The sequence below is a fragment of the Gekko japonicus genome, unplaced genomic scaffold (assembly GCF_001447785.1).
Source record: "Gekko japonicus isolate JY-2015 unplaced genomic scaffold, Gekko_japonicus_V1.1 scaffold50, whole genome shotgun sequence".
In the NCBI taxonomy this organism is placed as follows: domain Eukaryota; kingdom Metazoa; phylum Chordata; class Lepidosauria; order Squamata; family Gekkonidae; genus Gekko; species Gekko japonicus.
In genome coordinates, this window is record NW_015164666.1 from 1463664 (window position 1) to 1485854 (window position 22191).

General features: G+C 43.1%; 1 protein-coding gene across 3 annotated transcripts in view; it reads left to right on the forward strand.

Moving 5' to 3' along the window:
- ZUFSP (zinc finger with UFM1-specific peptidase domain) overlaps window positions 1-21937 on the forward strand; it is a 24932-nt gene extending 2995 nt beyond the window's left edge. The window contains exons 2-11 of one of the 3 annotated variants that reach the window (XM_015409092.1): window positions 4895-5137; window positions 5320-5460; window positions 5983-6093; window positions 7017-7123; window positions 10822-10990; window positions 12861-13049; window positions 15444-15612; window positions 17241-17392; window positions 20659-20876; window positions 21825-21937. In XM_015409092.1, the coding sequence (XP_015264578.1) occupies window positions 5412-5460; window positions 5983-6093; window positions 7017-7123; window positions 10822-10990; window positions 12861-13049; window positions 15444-15612; window positions 17241-17392; window positions 20659-20876; window positions 21825-21872 (1212 nt within the window). In that variant the 5' untranslated portion in view covers window positions 4895-5137; window positions 5320-5411 and the 3' untranslated portion in view covers window positions 21873-21937. The other 2 variants (XM_015409094.1, XM_015409095.1) reach the window with 2 other exon arrangements.
- Window positions 21938-22191: the final 254 nt, after the last annotated feature.

Genomic DNA, 22191 nt, shown 5'->3' on the forward strand with positions numbered 1-22191 from the left:
CTGAGAGCCCAGTTGGGCCCAGCAGCGGCAGCCTGGGAGCTGCACTGGGCCTGGCATCGGTGGCATGGTAACCTGGAGCCATGCTGGGCACAGCCTTGGGGCCATGCTGAGCCCAGTGTCAGCAGGGCAGGCCAGGAGCTGTGCTGTGCCCGATGTTGGCAGCACATCAGCCCAGGAGCCATTCTGGGCCCAGTGGCAGAGGTGCGGTAGCCTGGGAGCTGTGCTGAGCCCGGTGGCAGAGGAGAAAGCTGAGTTCAGGAGCCACACCAAACTGCACTGAGGGGGGATATGGGATCCCCCCCCCAGCTCATGGTAGAAGAGGGTGCCTGGTAGTCAGCAGCAGTGGAGAAGAATGCTGGACTCAGGAGCCCCCCCCAGATCTCCCCCCCAACTGTAAGGGGAATCACCAGCAATGGGAGGAGGGATTCCTCCCCACACAAATATTGTGGGTCCCCACATCTTATATTCTAATAGCAAAGTCAGTATATGTTTGGATACTTAAATACTTTAGGTACTGAAATCCTGTGATTCAAAAATCTGAAAACGATAAAAGGAGTGCCTATAGCGGGGGTGGCAAAACTTGCTTAACGTAAGAGCCACATAGAATAAACATCAGATGTTTGAGAACTGCAAGACATGAACAAATATTACATGTTTTTATTGGAAAATATGCAAATTTGCTTTTTATTAATATTAAACAAGGCTGCCAAAAATAAAAACAAAAGTGGTAAAAGCAGATATTGATAATGATATTTATTTGTCCAATGATATTTGTTTGCTTAAGGTCCCGTTCACACGAGGGGATTTGGGCCGGGAGCAGGACGGTTCGGAGGCGGAGCAAACGGCCGTGATCACACCACAACATCTGGGAAGCATAGTGCTTCCGTCCCCGAACTGGTCCATCCACACGATAAGCCGCATCAAGTTGGAACCACCTACCGAGGTGGTTCATCTCAATGGTGCGCCGCAAACCGGGAGTCTGATCGCCGGCGTGTCCTTGCGCCGGCGCGATCGTGCCGGGGAGAAAAGGCGGTGCGGCCAGGGGATCCGTGGGATCCCGCCGCGCCGTGTCAACTTTGGCACGCCTTTTAAAAGCCACGCTTTTTGGCGGCTTTTCCCTGCCGTGTGGACGGGGCCATAGATATTTATCTGTCTGAATGAGAGAGAGGTGGAAAGAATGAAAGAGGTGGCAAGAAATAGAGAGAAACAGAAAGCAAATAGGTGGGGAGGGAGGGAGGAAGACAGTGGGAAAGAAAAGGAAAAAGAGAAAGGTGGAAAGAAAGAATATAGATGGGGAGGGAGGGAAAGAAAGCAAAAAATGGTCGAGGGAAGGGGAGGAAGGAAGAGAGAAAGAAAAAGCAAATAGATGGGGGGAGGAAGGATGGAAGGGAGAAAGATAAAGGTGGAAAGAATTTAAGAGGTGGAAAGAAAGAAGGAGAAAGAGCAAATAGATGGGAAGGGACAGGAAGGAAAGGAGAAAGACAGAGAGAAAGAAAGAAAGAAGATGGGGGGAGGGAGCAAGAGAGATGGAAAGAAAGCAAATATATGGGGAGGGAGGGAGAGGTGGAAAGAAAGCAACTTTAAATGTGTTCTCCAACCCACGCTGCCACGCCGGCCAGCTTGGTGAAGGGATTTAACTTATTTAAATTGAACTTATAAAATTTAAAAAGAGAAGTGCCTTCTCCAAGCTGGTGGGTGGGGCCATGGGGCAGGGTCTTGGAGAACACCTTTAACTTTAAATGGGGGTGGAGTTTGAAGAATACATTTAACTTTAGATGGAGATAGAAAGAGCCCCCTGCCCCTGCTGCCATGCCAGCTTGGCTTGGAGAACAGATTTAAAGAGACTAATGCCTTCTCCCAGCCAAGCCAGCTGGTGTGGTGGAAGGGTGGGGTTTGGAGAACACATTTAACTTTAGATAGGGGGAGAGAGAGAGAGAGAAAACAACTTTAAATGCATCCTCCAAGGCCTTCAAGCTGGGGGGGGGCTTTGACAACACATTTAAAGTTAAAATTGCTTTCATTCTCTGTTCCACCACCACCACCACCTCAAACCTACCTAGGGAGGGGAACACTGAATGAGGAAGGGAAGACCAATCTGGGAGGCATACCTCCCCTTTGCTTTCCCAGCTACCCCACCAGAAGCTGCACAATATGTGTGAAAGAGATGCTTGTGGCTCCTGAGCCTCAGGTTGGCCACCCCTGGCCTTTTTCTTTAAGCAACAGATTCCTTCAGTGGCTGTTGCTAGACATCCACAGTTTTACAGGTTTCCATTTTTGTGAGTAAAAATGTAGGGGGAGGTGGCAAGGCCCTTTCCAGACCTATTTTGGCCTCTGCAAGAGAAATCATTGGGGCCAGGCCTGGCTCATGTTGCCAGCTCCAGGGTGGAAAATTCCTGTAGATTTTGCTGTAGAGTCTGAGGAGGACAGGGTTTGGGGAGGGGAGAGGAGAGGCCACAGCTGAATCTAATGCCATAGAGTCCACTCTCCAAAGCAGGCATTTTATCCAGGGGGGCAGATCTCTGCTGTCTGGAGTTCTGTTGTAATTCTGAGATATTTCCAGATCCCACCTGGAGGTGGCAACCCTAGGCCTGGAAGCAAACTCTGGGTGACTTGATAACACCCGACTTTATGAATGAACTAGGTCTGGCTGTTTACTATTGTTCAACAGCAGCCACCCCATGAAAGCCACTGTGGTGTAGTGGTTAGAGCTTCAGAGTATGGCTTCTGAGACCCAGGTTCAAATCCCATCTTGCTGTGGAAGCTCACTGGGTGATTTTGGACCAGCCACATACCGTACTTTCAGCCTAACCTACCTCACAGAGTTGTTGTATGGATAAAAAGAAGAGAATTATGTAAGCTGCTTTCATCCCTGCTGTGGAGAAAGGTAAGAGTATCAGTGAAGTTAATAAAGAATAAATATAGCTGAAGATGGGAGGCAGATAAAAGGTAGGTTGGTGAATGGCTGAGGAGGAGATAATGAGGCAAGGAGAGGGTACGGGGATTGCCAAGAGGAGGGAGAGCAGTTAGGAAATTGGGGAAGAGGGGCTGGGGAGGGTGGGTTGAGGAGGAGAGGGACCTCAGAGAAGTATAATGCCATAGACTTCACCCTCCAAAGCAGCATTTCTTCCAGGGGAAATAGGGTTGCCAGCCTCCAGGTGGGGACTGGAAATTAACACCCAGAATTACAGCTGCTCTCCAGATGCCAGAGATCAGTTCCCCTAGAGAAAATGGCTGCTTTGGAGAGTGGGCTTTATGGCATTTTACCCTGCTAAGATTGCTTTCCTTCCCAAAGCTCCACCCCCAAATCTCCAGGGAAGAAGAAAATATTGGATTTATACTCTGCCTTTCACTACTTGAAGGAGTCTCAGAGCAGTTTACAATCTCCCCTCCCCACCCCCAGACACCCTGTTAGATAGGTGGCGCTGAGAGAGAACTTTTGAGAACTGGTCTTGAGAGAACAGCTCTGAAAGAATTTATAATTGCCCCAAGGTCACACCACAGCAGCTGCATGTGAAGGAGTGGGGAATCAAACCTGGTTCTCCCAGATTAGAGTCCGCGCTCATAACCACTACACCAAACTGGGATTTCCCAACCTTAATCTGGCAACCCTAAAGGGAACTGATCTTGGTAGCTGGGAGATCTGTTGTGATTTCAGGAGATCTCCAGACCCCATCCAGAGGTTGACAATCCTAGGAGAGAAGGAAACAGGAAAAGAGGAGATATACTATGGAGGCTTTCAGGAAAGAGGAAATAGTGGGTTCCCAGTTGTACACTTTATAGTGGTCCAGACAGCAATGTTAACAATCTGCTGTTCTCCTGATTTCCCCATAATGGTCTTTTATTGTTGCTTTTGTGTTGAACACAAGTACAATTTCTGGAGTTTGTGGACAGTCCGTGCTACTGTTTCCCCATATTCTCAGGATAATGTGTTTTGGCATCTCAGAAAATAGTTTTGGTTGTTAGCCTCTGACCCGTCTGCTATGATTGCCAGTTAAAAATAATTATTAGTATAATATTTCCACGATTTCAGCATTTCACAATGCTTCCATTTCCACAATCAGGTGCTAATCGTATGTACTGTTTGGTGGGGCACAGGCCCAGATGTGGCCTGACAGCACATGGAGGATGTGTGAGGAAAATGAGAAAATTCTGCAGTGGAGTAGTAAAAGTCCCAAGTAGCTCAAAGGTGGGGGGAATGAGAAAGTTCACCTCTGCCAACATCAGGAAGCAGATTCAGGTAACATAACAAACTTCCCAGGAGGTGAACTAGTTCGATATCCACCGATGAGTGGATCCTGTTCTAACTAGATGCAGGCAGGGGTCATTTCCTGCAGTACCAGGGGGCGGGCACATGCAACAAGCCCTGTCCCCTGCAGCTCTCAGTCAGAGCAAGCAGGTAAGTTGCAGACCCCCCCCCCCGTCCAAAACAGTCCAGTGGCACCTTTAAGACCAAGCTTTATTCAGGTACAAGCTCTCCCTCCTCTTCCAGGACAAATCTGCACGCCCCCCCCCCCTCTATAGCTAGCAATCCAAAACAGTCCAGTGGAAACTGAGCGTGGATGTTGCCTTCCGGTACACTTCCGGTGACGTCAGGGGGCGTGGCATATCCAAATAAGTTATGCTAATGAGCTCCTGCACCTCTTTTTCTACAAATGACCCATGGATGCAATGCAAGTAATGATGGAACGATTTCATTGCAGAAAATAGCCCCAGTGTGGAACAGCCCTCACAGTGCAACCCTAAATTGTTGTTTTAGGATTCCGCTGTTATCCTCGCTCTAATTTGTTTTTAAACGCTTCATCCCCGATATGACCGATTTCCGGTACGCGCTAGCGGCCAGTGGAATGCACTGAGCACTTTCCCAGGGGCAATTTTCTCTATTCTGACCTTCCAGGGCTTGAATGTCTGGCGTTGAAGACAGATGCCAGCGTAGACCCCAGTCCCCAGTTCAATTTAAAGCCAAGGTTGACGTTTGCGGGGCCGTGAAAAGGCAAAGGAGCCTGAATTTAACCAATAACTCATACCGAGGCCTATTGTGAAGCACGGAGAGGATGCGGCGTGCCTGGCGCACGCGCACTAGGCTCCGTTTTGAACGGAACAGAAACAAAACCAAGTGAAGCGGCCCTTCAGGAAACGGGTGGGTGTGCTTGGGTTTTGTTTTCGTGTATTAGGGTTCACGCGAACGGAGAGACGGCGCATGCGCCAGTTTCTGTACAGGCAAGCGGTCAATCAAGGGTGGTCGATTCCCCTCCTTTAATTCCGAGCAGCTCCGCTTCTACTGCGGTTGGATTTTTAATCCCTTATCTCTGGGTGTGGCAGCGGACTCGACTCGTCAAACCTCGGTTCCCGCGAGTGCTTTTCTTGGGCGGTCCGGAGACGTGGAAGTGTCCGCGACGGTGTGAAGGAAGCCGATGTACAGCCAGAGGAGTTCCTCCGCGGGCGCCCAACCTCCCGCTCGAGGTGAGTCACTATCCAAAACGTCCCTTGATTCCTCCGCGGTCCGTAGCTGGCAACTCAAATATGCTACTCCCATTGGACAGAGCTTTGCCTTTTGCGTCGATATGAACATTCTGTTGCGTTTCTTCTGCGGTGGTTCTTTCGCACACGCAAGGCCGTGCGCAGCTTCTGGATGCTGCTGCAGGCAATCTGCATGTGCAAACCGAGCCTCCTCCTAGTGGTGGTGTCCTCTCACCCTGAACCCCTGCTTCCAATGCAGGGCAGCCCAGTAGCTTGGTGTTCAATTGGAAGGAAGCCCAACACTGTTTACTATGGCTTACTTCTAGATAAATGTACATAGGATTGTGGACTCTGGTACCAATTTCCTATCCATCTTTACTGGAAACAAAATCCCACTTAATTTGATGTTGGGATCCCCTTTTTCCCCTCTGAGCAGGGGATATGACAGCTGATCTTTAAAAAAAACTGTTAACAAATGGTAATCTGACTAGTTGTTCACTTAATCTGATCCCCCCTTTCCCTCAGAAAATGATCAAGAGATGTATGAATGTCCAATGTGTCACCTTGTTTGTACTGACTATCCAGTTCTACAAGAACATGTTGAATTACACTTGGAGGAATCCAGTTTTTTAGAAGGTAAGGGGGAAGAATCCAAAATATGAAAGGTACTTTGTTGTTTTTTTTATTTAAAACATTCTGACATTCAGGATTTAATGACGATTTAAAATATTCTGTCATTCTTCTTGATTTTATTTACATATTGTGGAAAAATGAAATCCCCTAATGTAAACTTTGATTGTTCCGTTAACATATTTTATTTATTTATTATCAAATTTATACCCTGCCCTCCCAGCCAAGGCCGGCTCATAAAACCGTTGAAGCTGGGGGGGGAATCCACCAGCAGCACCAAGATAATCTTGTGTAGCCCTTTCCTTCTAGGAAAATTTTTGAAAATGTCATAGATATATTAATGTAATATGATTCTTGAAAATCTCTAATCTGCATTGTCATACATTCTCAGCTTTCTGAAATCTAATAGAATTTCTGTTATAAAATATAGCATATTGTAACAGATAATTGGGCATCCAGCTTGTCAAAAATATTTAGTTGGTTGACCAGTTAAATATTTTTAAAGCATTCCTTTTGCTGCCCCATACAGTGATTAATATCAACATGCTAGTTACAAAAAAGCTAATACTTTCATTACCAGTTACCTTTTAAAATAATTATTGTAACTTTTAACATTGTTAAGTAAAGTTTGTATAGATTTGAATTACTCATTGTATAACTCCTCTTTGGCTGGTACACTGGGGTCAGCCTGCCGTTAGAATATTTTACTAATGAAATTAACATGGAAATAAAATAACAGAAGTTATTAGACCATTTTTATTACTAGAAATTTTGCTGTAACAACATTTCAAGTACTCAGATACCCACTAACTGGTATTCTTAGAATATTTTGATTGTGGTCAAACAGTAGGTGGTCACTTGCCATCCCTACTGCAGACCAATTAAGTGAAACTTTATTTATTGGAACCATCTTTTGTTGTATATTATAGGAAGAAACTTGCATGATCTAGAATTGGCTCAGCATATCCAGAATGAGGAAGTGAGGCAGCGAAGAGAAGCTTCAAGACGAGAGAGAGAAGATTTTCAGAAGCTGCAAGTATGATCACATTGGTCTAACTGCTAGATGTATTAGATCAGGGGTGTTGAATTCATTTGTTACGAGGGCCAGATCTGACATAAATGTCACTGTGTCGGGCCGGGCCATGTGTGCCATGAAATGTAACACAAGGTACTGGAGATATAAAGTTTATAAAGATGACTTCAGATGCCGGATGGCAATAGCAGGCATGATTGGATTAGGTGTGATATGCAGACGGGTGGAAATGTCAGCATTGGTGTGATATACAGAGGCTTGGAGAGATCAGCATTGGTAATGAGACAGGAAACCTAGGTCTCAAGTTGGTAAAGGAGGATTCAGTCCAGGAAGAGGCAAAGAATAAATGGAAATAAGTCTGAAGAACTGAGCAGTGACTCACAAAAGCACATACCCTGCCACAATTTTGTTAGTCTTTAAAGGTACAACTGGACTCTTTTTCTATACTATTAGAAACCACAACATGCAAAAACCAACGGGGGAACATTTTAACCTTCCAAGAATCCAGAGCATTCATTTGCTGACCTAAGAATAGCAGTTCTCTTACAAAAGAATTTCTAAGGGAGATTAGAAACCACAACATGCAAAAACCAACGGGGGAACATTTTAACCTTCCAAGAATCCAGAGCATTCATTTGCTGACCTAAGAATAGCAGTTCTCTTACAAAAGAATTTCTAAGGGAGATTAGAAAAAGAGAGTGCTGAATTGCAACTGATCATGAAGCTCAAGACAATGCAGACTACTGGACTGAATTGAGACCTAGGTTTCTTTTCTCATTACCAATGCCTGCTATTGTCATTTGGCGTCTGAAATCACTTTCCAAGATATAAGGACAGATGGACTCACATTCCAGCTGTATCTGAAGAAGTGAGCAATGATTCATGAAAGCTCGTGCTTACCCACAAAACCCTATATCTGGAATAAAACGTTTTTGGTCTCTCTGTCTGTCTGTCTGTCTGTCTGTCTGTCTCTGACAAAGAAAGGTATGTGCACACAAAACCTTTGCTGGTCTTCTTAAAAGTCCCACAAGATGCCATTTCCCCCCCTCTCTCCGTCTCTTTCCTTCCCCCTCCCTCCCCAGAGCAAAGCAGGAAATAGGAGAGACTGGGGGAAAGGAGCTGCGATGTTAGAAGCAGGAAACAGCACAGAGTCAGTTGCTCTCAGGCCGGATTGTGGCCTTCCAGGGGCCGCATGTGGCCTATGGGCCATCTGTTTGATACTCCTGTATTAGATGCCTTATTTGCTATGGCGTTTTACTTTAGTACTGTCTTCAGAGAAGTTGAGAGGTCATGCTGCTTTATAAATGTGCAGTACACTACTTGTGTTTGCACAGTTCTATCAGATGGTTATTAAGCTCTTGGTAGCAGTCGGTGGAGCAAAGGGTGCATCTCTCTAATTAGGATGCAGAGTTACCCCAGTCTAAACCCTTTGATTTCAGAGAGCTAACACTGGAGTAACTCTGCAAAGGATTGTATTGACAGTAAGCCACAATATTACAGGGGAGATGGCTTATTTGTTTCATTGTTGTTGTTAAATCACTTCTTAATAGAGAGTTAATGAATTTATTTCAGAAACCTCTTCTCTGAAAATTTCTTCATATTCTCTAAATACATGAATATTTGACATCTGTGTAACATCTAGTGTTCCCTCTAAGTTGAGTTAGTGTGAGCTAGCTCACAGTGTTTTAGCCTTTGGCTCACACATTGTTGTCTTTGCTCAGGAAGGACGGCTCCAGAGCAAACTAATTTATGCAGTAGCCAAATTGCTCACTATAAGGCCTCTAAAAGATACTCAGTCCTCCTCATAGCTCCAATTGGATTTTCTTCTCAGTTGAAACCTCCTCTTTTCACCCTTACAGTGTATAGCACTTAATATGATAGTTCCCATGCAGTTGGTAAAAGCCACAAACCATGCCATCCCACAGACATGAGAGGATATTTTCCTCTTTAGGTGCTCCCCAGGTATGCAAAATATGACTTGGTAAGTTAAGAACAAATACCCTCATGTAAGCCTGATGGAGACTGAAAATGTTTCAAAAAGCACCTAAAAGTTAAGTGTCAGTCAGAGAAAATGCAGTGAGGGTGAGATTGGCTTGCTTGAAAGTTTATGAAGACCCTCTGGAGGGGTGGGATTATTCTTCTTTTCCATGATTCCTTGCAGCCCCCCAAACTTATGTACTTGAATAAAATAACTGTGTTTTGATTGGTTCATTTATCTTTGTTACAGTCCTGTCAGCAAACAGTGAGTTATCCTCATAATAAAAGGTTGTCAGTTTTGCCTGATGTGTGGCATTCTTCCTGCCCAGTCTCACCCGGTCACCTCTCTGCCATCTTGCCACGAGCCCTGTATCCTCCCTAGGCTTCAATTAGAAGCAGCGGGAGTTCTTTCACCTTATTGCTCTCTTCCACAGGCAGCAGCTATCACAGCCTTGAGCTGAGCCTCCATCTCCTCCCAGTCCATTATCAGGAGTCTCCCTTTTAACCTCTGCTGTCTCCTTCCCAACTGGCACCCAATCCCAGGGCAGGTTCTGGCCTAAGAGACCAGTGGCCTTCATTATCCCTTTCCCTTGCCAACACCTGGTCCTTGCCCTGCCCTTCTCTGACTCCTTTCCACAACCAGGCTGGATAGCCAGAGGGCTACTGGGTCTCTGGGCCCTTCTTACCCTGCTGTGAGCCTGTCCTCCCATTGCTTTCAGCAAGCTTGCCCTTCTGCCTGAACTGTCCCCCACTGGAGCCTGACCCCATGGCATCATGCCCACCCCTGCCAGACTGGGCCTGCCCCAGCAGTCTTGCTGCTGGCCTTGTTGAGTGAGGCTCCCCTCAGCTGTTTCAACCTTTTCCCTCCCCTCAGGGCACTGGAAAGAACGTGCCTAGGTAAGTCTTTGGCAGCGTGAGCAGAGGAGGCACCCCCCAGTCCAGAGCTATCTCCAGACAGCATACTGGGCTGGCCGGCCTGTACTCTTGGTTTTGGGCCTTTTGACTGCCTCTACTTACAGCTTCCCATAATCTCCACCTTATGAAAGGACTGTCCTACAGGTATGCATAAAGAAGTTTCAAATAGGACAGGAAGACAGATGTTACATATAGAATTCTCTTTTAAAAATGGTGAATATTAACTCATCTTTATTCTTTGAGCAGAAGTTAACAGAGTTTCCGTGTTCCACAATATCCTATCAAGCTAGTTTTCAGTAACTGGAAGTTGGCTGCAAGTTATATCAATCTAAGGTGAAATCAGAAACAGGTCAGCCTCCATTGTAATGTAAAATATTACATGGTGGTATTATACAGGGATCTTTGTTTACTATAGAAAAATTATTAAGATTCTAGTAATAAATCCATATAATAACAGAAGTTCCAAAATGTCTGTCGTGTTCAGAAATATAATGTGGGTCATTTTGATATGCTAGGCTAGGCACAGATAACTATTGATATTTGTTGTGATGGACAAATGGCAGTTCCTACCAACAGAGAGACTGAATATGAATGCTTAACTTTACCATTTTTTTCCTCTCTCACTTTGAAATATTTGTATAACTTTTAGTTGAACAGAATCTGTATAGAAAAATAAGGGCTTAGTTTTACAATGAATTATTAAATGAAGTGGTACTTGCTAATGCCAATAACTGATACAGTGTGCCTGTTAAATTATGTATTTTGTTTGTTCAATATTCATACAAACTATTGTAATTTATCCTTACCAGAGACAATATGGCGTGGATGGTTCTGGTGGGTACAAGCAGCAGTCATTGAAGAACATGGAAAAGGAAGTAGCTCGGGGAAGAATGAAGCCTTCTGAGTATCATAAGAGAAAAGCTGACATGATGGAATCTTTGGCTTTTGGCATTGATGATTTAAAGACACGGACTTCAGGTCAGTAGTGCAGAGAAAGTGAGCTTCCTCAGAAGCCTGATTTAAAGTAACTAGGAGTCATCCTTAACAGCCACTGCTGATTAGGAGTTGTCTTGTTCTGGGATATGTATGGATACGGTAGAAAAATGTCTCTTTCTCTGATCTGCCAAAACAGAAATAAAAATTGTATGGACCTCAAGATCTGGTATAGGCATGTGATTCTTATAATCCTTGTTACTTGTAGTACTGCTAAAGTACACTGAGTGTGGTTCTTCCAGATTTTGTGACAATTTGTCAGCCCGGAGATCAGACACCCATCAGAGTTTTTAGGTATTCTAGCATACTTGTACCATTTAACCTCAAGATATGTGCAATTTAGTTTTCCAGGCAAGAGTTTTGGTTCAGTGAATAGTAATAGGAAATATGGACTTCAGCTGTCTGGCATATATTTTGTGATCCATGTTAAGTATCATAAGAGGGTTTTGCACTTTATTGGATCTCCCTGTGTAATATCTGACAGGCTCATTTATTAATGTATTCATGATTTCTTAATGTGTAATGCTAAGTCTCAGTGATAATAACTTGATTGTTTCCTGAAGTGAGTGAACTGTTTGATTAGCTGTACAAAACTGTGTGATTCAGGTTCTGAAGCCCAGGATGGATATTTGCTCAGATGTGTTTTTTTTTGTTGGTTTTTTTTGGGACTTTGCTGTTTCCTAAATAAATTGACATTGTATTATTACACATTAGCTATTGGCTTCAAGTAGAGGGTCTTTTGCTGACATTTTATCACTCTTACTTGTATATACTTATGGAGCTTAAAGCCCACACCTTATTTGAAGCCCTTTGTAGAAGTCCTGATTTATGGTTTCTGTAATCAATCTATTATGTTTGCAGTCTGTCTAATATAGTTTCCAATGCATTTACTCAGAAACAAGTGCTACTGATCTTACTGAAACTTACTTCCAAATATGCTGTATTGCTTTCAAGTCTGAATGAGAGAGATTGCTCTTAAAAGTCCATTATATGCAGTAAATAAAAGGTTATGGTGTCACTTATTGCACTCTGGTGTCCAAAATATATTACAGTCTATCTTGTTCACAATCAACCATGGCTGAAGGAAAGATTCAAAGCCTGTCTATTATCCAATTAGGCCACGCTGATTCCATGAGCTTTGCAGAGTTCCACAGTACCATGGTGTCTGGAATTTTCTTTGTTGTTGGTAACATCTGCTAATGTAAAATGTAACAGATGTAAAGGGGCCACAGTGGCTTAGAGGTTAAGACACTGATCTGCAGACTGGAAGATCTGTAGCTTGGTAGTTCAAGACCCTAGTGCCGTGTGACAGAGTGAGCGCCTGTCTCTGGCCCCAGCTCCTGTCAACCTAGCAGTTCAAAAGCAAGAAATTGCAAGTAGATAAATAGGTACTGCTTTGGTGGGAAGGTAACAGCATTCCGTGCGCCTTGGCGGTTAGTCATGCCAGCCACATGACAACGGAAACGTCTTTGGATAGTGCTGGCTCTTTGGTTTGGAAACAGAGATGAGCACCGCCCTCTAGAGTCGGATTCGACTAGCTTTCAAGCAAGGGAAACCTTTACCTTTATCTTTAATGTGGCTTTAGTGTTTATTTGTGCTGGTTTCAATACTATTTACAAATCGTATTTATGCACTAATTTCGCAAATGCAAACTGTGGGAACATTGCATCTCCTATCATTTGGAAGTCCTATTTATTTATTGGTTTACGTTTTTATTACCACTGTGGGAGAAAAGAAACTGGATTTTATTCTGTGTATATCTACTTTGACTAGAACAACACATACAGTATAGTAAACAAATTTACCTGTTATCAGTACCTGTCTCTTCCCCACCCCCTTTTGTGTTTTTAATCAGGCATTACTGAAGTGCTCAGCCATTACTATCGAAGTGAATCTAAAGACATAAAGCGAGTCTGGCTTTCTATGGGAGTGGATCACTACTATTGTTCTTTAGAAGATAAAGGCTGGGGTTGTGGTTATAGGAATTTTCAGATGATGCTTTCTTCTCTCCTGAGAAACGGCACCTACCAAGACTGCTTGAAAGGTTTGCATTTTGGTATCAATCAAATATTGCCCCATGTGCCGGCTTGTAACACACCTAGTGATGGAATGGTCTTTTGTAATGGCCTCTCTTGCAGCCTATCTCACCAAGAGGCTGTGAGTCATTGACAGAGGGCATGTTTTGCATGCTCAAGGTCCCAGATCCAGTTCCTTATAGCTCCAGTTGAAGGATCCTGGGTAGTCAGAGTGAGGAAAGATCTTTCTTGTCCAAAGGTGAGGGAGAGTTGCTGCCAGTCAAAGGAGGCAATAACAGTGCTAGGTTTTCCATTTAAAAAAAAAAAGATTTCAGCCTACTGGGAGTTAAAAATTCAAATAGATGAATATAAGTGGAGTCCCTGAGATGTTTTCATGTGTGCTGCACCTAACTGGCCAGAAGTATTCTATTAAAATTCATAGGAACCTGATTAACAAAACTCTTCTGGAAGTGAGCTGGTGTTATTTGCTCAATGCCCAGAATATCCTGGTGTTTCTTGAGACTTCTAAGCACTGCTGTAAGGGCTCCAGTGACAACTGGCACAATGGTAACTTTTTTCCTCCCAGTGGTGCTCTAACTCTGTTCGTAGGTCTTGGTATTTTTTGATCCTCCTCTTATTATTATTTTATGCATTTGTCTAGCATATTCCAACTATTAAAAATACTTTACAATCAGTATGAAGTTGCCTCACAGTGAGGCCACAATTAAACTTGTTCCTGGTCTGTAACATGTTAGGTGGCAGGTGGGGCTCTTGTGACGGAATAGTCCCTCATTTGGAAAATATCCAATGTCAGGAAAAAAACTAGGCCAGAAACCTTTCCCCTGACATTCAGTTTTCTGTATGCATGCAGTATAGTGGCTTCCCCCAAAATATGAATTGGAAAGTCATATATTGCCCTAAACAGAGTGTGATCTGATTTGGCATATTTATTTTGACTAAGTAGTAAACAAAATTATAAATCGATGCGTTTCATATTGGTGTTTTATATTCCACAAAATACTTGATCTAAAAGATTTGATTAGAAAAAGCAATGAATAAAATGTGGTTTGAATGTTCATATAAATAAGTTTTATGTTGAAATCATTTTTATTGGAATTATATTTGTAAAATTTTAAAGACAATAGAAGATTGATGCCTCTTACATTACTGGTATGGCAATCCTATGCAGAGTTACTCCAGTCTAAGCTTGCTGGTTTCATTGGGCTTGATGTAGAGTAACTTTTCATAGGATTGCATTGCAATTTTAACATATCTCAGGAACTGTGCATGATATACTGTGGCTGTCCACTCCATTTTAACAGAATTTATTTAACGCTTCCATGGATGCCACTGGGGCACCTTATTTGCCCTGGCTCCCCAGTCTTAATAATTTGACAGCCCTGGTCAGTATTGCCTTGCATTGTGAGTGGAGCAGCAAACAGTGTCTTTTCTAGTATTACCTGGTGACCAGTGTTCCCTCTAAGCTGAGTTAGTGTGAGCTAGCTCACAGTTTTTTAGCCTCCAGCTCACACATTTTTGTCTTAGTTCGGGAAGGCTGGCTCCAGAGCAAACTAATGTATGCAGCAGCCAGATTGCTCGCTCACAACTTTAATGCCAGTAGCTCACAAAGTAGAATTTTTGCTCACAAGATTCCACAGCTTAGAGGGAGCATTGCTAGTGACACTTGAACCAGGGCCTTGCTATCTAACCCTTTTTAGTTAGTATGCTACACAAGCTCTCAAACTTACTTCTAGCATGGGGATGCACAGCATACAGCCTGGGAAGGCCACATGGAGCCACCAGCACATGGTGTGACCTGCATTTCCCATTACCAGTTTGGAGACTCAGCCGGCATTGCTGAACTCCATGACCTCTATTGATTGCAGCTTTGAGCATGGGCCAGCTCAGCCGTATGTGCACTTGTGGATGCCATTGAAGCTCCACCGCAAGAGACGGGGCAGTTCTCAGGCAAGTGCCAAGAGATACCTGGGGTATGTTTTCCTTAAAGATGCTAGCAACAAAACAGGGAGCCAGATTTTAAATAGTACAACTGAGTGGCGGCTGAAAGGGTCGACTCTTTCTCCCTTGAAGCAAATTGGGGCTGTGTGAGCCCTCAATTTGCAGTTTATCTACAGAATGAGACGGTGATGTTCACTGTACCTGTTTGCACTCTAAGTCAAATCCCGGGCACACCAAAACATGAAATTTATGGGGCAACTCCTGATGATGCCATAGGTGGGGGACCTAGTGACACTCTTTCACAATGCAGCCTACTTAGTTCCAGTCAATCTTGTTTCTGTGTAACTACATGAGTTGCATTCCCATGATGTAGCTTACCCTGCTTATTTATAGCTAAAAAGACACATACCTGTTGTTAAATTCAGCACTTTTGTAGCTAAAATACATCCCCCCCCCATTTTTAGATCTTCGATCAGTTCCTTATATTCCAACAATTCAGACTCTGATTGAAAATTCCTGGAGAGAAGGTTTTGATCCCCAAGGAGCTTCTCACTTCAACAGCAGATTACAGGGCACGAAGGCATGGATAGGAGCGTGTGAAATTTATTCACTTTTAACTTCTCTCAGCCTAAAGTAAGTGCTGTTAATCAAAGGAAAGATGATTTATTTTGACAACAGTAGTTAATGCCACTGATGTCTGTAGGCACCTTTTACATAGAATTTCAAATGCAAACTGTTCCTGTGTAGATATGTCATACTTTCCAAAGGGATGAAAATATTAAATACACCAGCTGCAGAACAATGGGCCAAATGCTTGTTTGGGCTCAGTGGAAGATGTAAGTTCTTTGAAAAGCCTATGGTAGCAGTCAACAAATCTATTGCTAGGATCCCTTCTCCTTATATAAATCCTTGTAATTAATCCTCTGCTCACTCTCCTCCACCCCTTGTATTTTAGGGTTACTCTGCTACTTCTCACTAGGCTCTCTCTGAGTGAGAACTGCTTTAGCTTTTGTCGGTAATTAAGTGCTTACTTACGAATGCATATGCTCAGTACCACTCAAATGTAATTGTCAAAGAAAATGAAACTGCTGGTGCAATTCTCTTTATCTAGCTCTTGGGGGAGCTACTGTTTTTTGCAAGTGTAAAGAAAATGGTTCTTTGCAAATATCTTTGGTTCAGGCTGTGAGAGTGGCCTAGAGTGTTCCTAGAGACAGAGACACAGAGAGCAAGTTGACCTTGCTTAGAGTAGATGCAGCTGGATGTAGGGAGGATCTGCCTTGCACCAGCTACCAATTAACATTCCTAGCAATTGAGATCTATCTATGGATTTCATCTTTGTGAACAAGGCGGAGCAATCTGCAGTAAGTTTAGTTTGTTCCCATCTGGTCAAGTCACCCATAGATCATGTGCCCGGCAACAGTTACATTACCCCTAAGAGTTCTGATAGGCTTAACAGGTCTGGGGCCAATGAGAAACCCTCACCCATAAAATAGATAAGTTGCTTTTCACCATTAGCTTTTGAGCCTTTAAGCTCCTAGCCTTTTGCTTGATAGTGAAAGCACAGCGTGCAGCCATCTTAATTGCTTGCTCGTGAGGGCCATACAAGTTGCTGGCCTAGGCTAACTCTGGAGAAAGAGAGCTGCTTTGATGCTGAGACCTTGAGCCTGAGATGGATTAACATCTGGTAACTTGGAACCTTGTCAGTAACTTAATTTTTAGATTTATTATTTGCCCTCGTACTCCTGTTGTCATTTAGACTTTTTTTTTGCACCTTAATAGGATAATTATATTCTACTTGTTGTGGTTTTTGCCTTCACTGACCTCAAATCTAATTCTAGTGTCTTGATCCAGTGACCATGTACCAGGTAACTGTTTAGTGGTTGGAAACACATTCTGCAGGCCCACCCAGCAGGGCTGACTTTCTTGTTAATTTCCTTGAAAGCCTGGGAGACTTGCCTGTTTGCTCCAGAGCTGTTGGGATAAACTTTAACAGGCTGGTGGTAGCCTACCTGATTGGTGTGAGGGCAGCCTCACACTAAAGTTTTGCAATTTTGTCTTCTTGTAGCCCGTTCATCCAAAAGTCCTTAGCTGGGGCTTGGTTGAAAAGTTTTGACAGGGAATAGGGAATAATAAGCAATTGATCTGAAAGGCTGATTTAATGTAAGATGTAGTAGAATTTCCAGGAACTAATATACTAGTAAAATATGCCAGAGAACATCTTGTTAACTGTTTATGGAGGCTTTGTTGAAACTGTCTTATAGGTGTCAAATCATTGATTTTCACCAGCCAACTGGCCCATCAGAAACACATCCTCGTTTGTTTGAGTGGGTGCTGAATTACTACAATTCAGACAAGGGAAACAGTGCAAAAGTGGTTTGTACCTCCAAGCCTCCAATCTATCTTCAACACCAAGGTCAGCACAACTATGTTTTCAAAAATAGTGATCATTACTGTTTATTTCCTTTACCCAGTTCTTTGGAGTGTTCTATGAATCTTACTTTAACAACAGGAAGAAATCCAGGTTATACAAGGTTTCTTTGGTTACCACTTATTTCTTTCCTAGATGTTAATGAACTTTTTTTGCTTTTCCTATAAAAACACAGTTTTTCCTCAAACAGCACATCTTTTGTCCTATGGCTGTCTTAATGCAGCACTACATAACTTTAAAAGAAGAGCTGAGCTGTATGTACAAGAGAGAACCCAGTTCTTTATCGCTGAATTATAGTGTGGTAGGTTCAAGTGGTTAAGACACTGAAGTTCAGCAGTTCGAGACCCGAGTGCCGCGTGACAGAGTGAGCTCCCGTCTCTGGTCCCAGCTCCTGCCAACCTAGCAGTTCGAAAGCAAGAAATTGCAAGTAGATAAATAGGTACCACTTTGGTGGGAAGCTAACAGCGTGTGCCTCGGTGTCTAGTCATGCTGGCCACATGACCACGGAAACATCTTTGGACAGCGCTGGCTCTTCAGCCTGGAAACGGAGATGAGCACCACATCCCTAGAGTCAGATTTGACTGGCTTTTGAGCAAGTGAAACCTTTACCTTTAGCTATGGTGTAATACAATAGAATGGGAAGGACTAGAGATCTCTTCAAGAAAATTAGAGAAATCAAGGGAGCGTTCCATGCAAAGCTGGCCATGATAAAGGACAAAAACGGTAGGGACCTAACAGAAGCAGAAGGGATTAGGAAAAGATGGCAAGAATACACAGAAGAACTATACAAGAAAGACCTCGATGTCCTTGACAACCACGACGGTATAATCACTGACCTCGAGCCAGACATCCTGGAGTGTGAAATTAAATGGGCCTTAGAAAGCATTACTAACAACAAAGCTAGTGGAAGTGATGGTATTCCAGCTGAGCTATTCAAAGTCTTAGAAGATGATGCTGTTAAAGTGCTGCACTCCATTTGCCAGCAAATTTGGAAAACGCAACAGTGGCCACAGGATTGGAAAAGATCAGTATACATTCCAATCCCAAAGAAGGGCAACGCCAAGGAATGTTCAAACTATCGCACAATTGCACTCATATCACACGCTAGCAAGGTCATGCTCAAGATCCTACAAGCTAGGCTTCAACAGTACGTGGATAGAGAACTACCAGAAGTACAAGCTGGGTTTCGAAGAGGTAGAGGAACGAGAGATCATATTGCCAACATTCGCTGGATTATGGAAAAAGCAAGAGAGTACCAGAAAAATATCTACTTCTGCTTCATTGACTATGCTAAAGCCTTTGACTGTGTGGATCACAACAAACTATGGCAGGTCCTTAAAGAGATGGGAGTACCAGACCACCTCACATGTCTCTTGAGAAACCTGTATAAGGGCCAAGAAGCGACAGTTAGAACCGGATACGGAACAACTGATTGGTTCAGCATAGGAAAAGGAGTACGACAAGGATGTATACTGTCACCTTGCTTATTTAATATATATGCAGAGTACATCATGCGAAATGCTGGCCTGGATGAATCACAAGCGGGAATTAAGATTGCTGGGGAAAAGATCAACAACCTCAGATATGCAGATGATACCACTCTAATGGCTGAAAGTGAAGAGGACCTAAAGAGCCTCTTGCTCAGAGTAAAAGAGGAGAGCGCAAAAGTGGGCTTGAAGCTCAACATCAAAAAAACTAAGATCATGGCATCCGGCCCCATCACTCCTTGGCAAATAGAAGGGGAAGTCGTGGAAGTAGTGACAGACTTCACGTTCCTGGGATCCCAGATCACCGCAGACTGTGACTGCAGCCATGAAATTAAAAGACGCCTGCTCCTTGGGAGGAAAGCGATGGCAAACCTAAACAGCATGATAAAAAGTAGAGACATCACCCTGCCAACAAAAGTCCGCATGGTCAAAGCAATGGTATTCCCAGTAGTCATGTATGCCTGCGAGAGTTGGACTATAAGGAAGGCCGAGCGCCGAAGAATAGATTCTTTTGAACTATGGTGCTGGAGAAGACTCTTGAGAGTCCCTTGGACTGCAAGAAGAACAAATCAGTCAATCCTCAAAGAAATCAACCCTGACTGTTCCCTGGAAGGCCAGATAATGAAACTGAAGCTCAAATACTTTGGCCACCAAATGAGAAGAGAGCACTCACTGGAAAAGACCCTGATGCTGGGAAAGATTGAAGGTCAAAGAAGACGGGGACGGCAAAGGATGAGATGGTTAGACAGTGTCATCAATGCAACGAACATGAAATTGAGCCAACTTCAGAGGACGGCGGAAGACAGGAGAACCTGGCGGGAGATGGTCCATGGGGTCGCGAAGAGTCGGACTCGACTGTGCAACTGAACAACAACATGGTGTAAAAGGCTGATTCCACACAAAGAGGTTTTTCCATGGTGGCGTGTTGCTGGTGCAGTTGTTGGTCAATTTGTGCTTGCAGCAGAGATTCCTGACGGCTCAGGGCAATTTTTTTTTTATCATTACCATTTACCATTATTAGGTTTCCCTTTTACACCAAATGGGCATCCACTGTCATGCCACCATAGTAATTCTCCACCCTTTAAAAAATTGATATATGTTGTTCTGCTAGAGAATAATGGCATTCTGCATCGCTTTTTAAAAAGAAAAACCTGTATTTGTCCAGTTACAGTGCTGAACAAGACACTGGGGCAGATCCTCTCACACTCCCTCCCTCTGATCTCACTGTGATGAATTTGCCCCCCTGATTTTGGGCTTCATGACAGTGCAGGGTTGAACAAGACACTGGTGTAATTATCTCCCCCCTATCACCATGGTTCTGTATTGTCATACTATAATAATTGCACTATTATGTTGTCCTGACACTCCCCACCCCCATTTAAAACTGAAAATCCATTCAAGCACAAAGCATATCTTCCTTTATGGACAAGAGGGGGGGGAATTTCTTTGCAAAATCTTTTTTTGGTGGGTTGTCATCTCACCAGCATCTATAGGGCTGGTTCCACGCAGTGGATTTTCCCTGTTTCAGCCACCCAACTTGTGTTGCCCCCCGGCCGTCCCCCCCCCCATTTCCACAAGATGTCATATTTCGTTCCTGTGCAGCAGGCAAAATCCTCCGTGTGGAACCAGCCCCATAGATGCTGGTGAGATGCCATTTTGCATAGCAGTTTCCCAAAATGATTTGTAATTCAGATGTGTCCAGCAGAAAAATACATGCATTCTTCAAAACAACTTTTGACTTTTTTGTTTTGTTTCTAAAATTAGGCCATAGTCGCACTGTTTTTGGAATAGAAGAAAGGAAGAACAAAACCTTTGCTCTGCTAATATTTGATCCAGGCTGCCCCTCACAAGAAATGCAAAAACTCTCAAAAGATGTTGATGGTAACACTTTGAGGCTGGTTCGGAGATTTGCGGGTGGCTTAAGACATAAACAGTACCAAGTGGTGGCCATAGATGGTGTGCTGTCAGCAGAGGAAAAACTCGTAAGTATTCATAAGAATCCATGAGATTAAATATAAAATAGGTGTAGATTCATGGAAATATAGAAATAGAAAAATTATTTTCCATAAGGGGGCTGTACCATCCTTTTTAAAAAAAATCTATGCTTTGCATGCCTTTTGGAAATAGAGGTAAGAATACCGTACCTTTTGTTTTTCCCTCTAAGTATTCTTTACTTAAATTGCTACAAACATTGCCCTTTTTTCCTAGGGTGTTGTCAGTTTTGCAGTCAGAGATGCATCCTATTATGTTTACTCATAAGTATATCCTTTTGAATTAAATGAGACTGACTCCCAGTGGAATGTAAATAGAAATTACATTCTTCGGCTGTTTCCTTCCTAGCAAGAAAGTATGCATGGAGTAGCCATAGCTGCTGTGCATATATAGTTCTCCAGGTACATTTGAAAAGCAGATCAGGTCTCTGTTGGGAAAGAAGAAGGAAGTAGGCCTGAAGGCGGCCCTACTGCATTCCTGACTGGCGCAATTACAGAAGCTTCACGTGATTGTATATCCTGCGTAACTATATTAGAATTGTTCATGCAGTACCTGTTTTGCATGGAAGTTAACAGAATTGGGGCTTTTTTGTGGCAAGTTAATGGCTATTCTTTTCCCCCCTTGCCATGACACCCAAGTAGTTAACGTCCTACAAAAATTTGTTTTTGCATGAGGCAACTGATTTTTTACTCATAGAACTATTTAAAAACTCAATTTCTTCAGCTGTTTACATTGAAAAGCTTTTGGGATGTCCTTAAAAATGAAAATACACATCTGCCATTTTGAGGGAGGAGAAATAGCCAAAGCAATAAGCTTGCAAAAGCATTTTACTAAATGTATTTTACTTGTTGGTTATGGTATAAACTAAAACAGTAATGCTACATTATGACTTGCCTACTACAATAATGATTTTTTTTCCCTTCTCATTTACTTATAAGGCCCGTCGTCAGGCTTCTCAGCTCTTTGTAGCTCAGAGGATTCCTTGAAGGATGGATTACTGCAACTTTTTTTAAAAGGAAAGATTTCTGGTGCATTCACACCAGAAATAGGTGGCATATACTTAGTATCTATCTTAAATGCTGTAAAATAAATTCTGAAAAAATAAGCTGTGCATGTGATCTCTATGTATCAGATTCTAAAGAAGTACAACATCGGGTCCTCAATTCATAGCCACTTGTAACTAATATAAATTAGGAGATCACAGGTTCAAAGTCTAACAGTGAAAGAACCATGCCCAACTAGTAGTTTTTGCACTATTACTAATTTATAGTGCTTCTTAAAAAGGGGGGGAAATCAGTGCTGTCA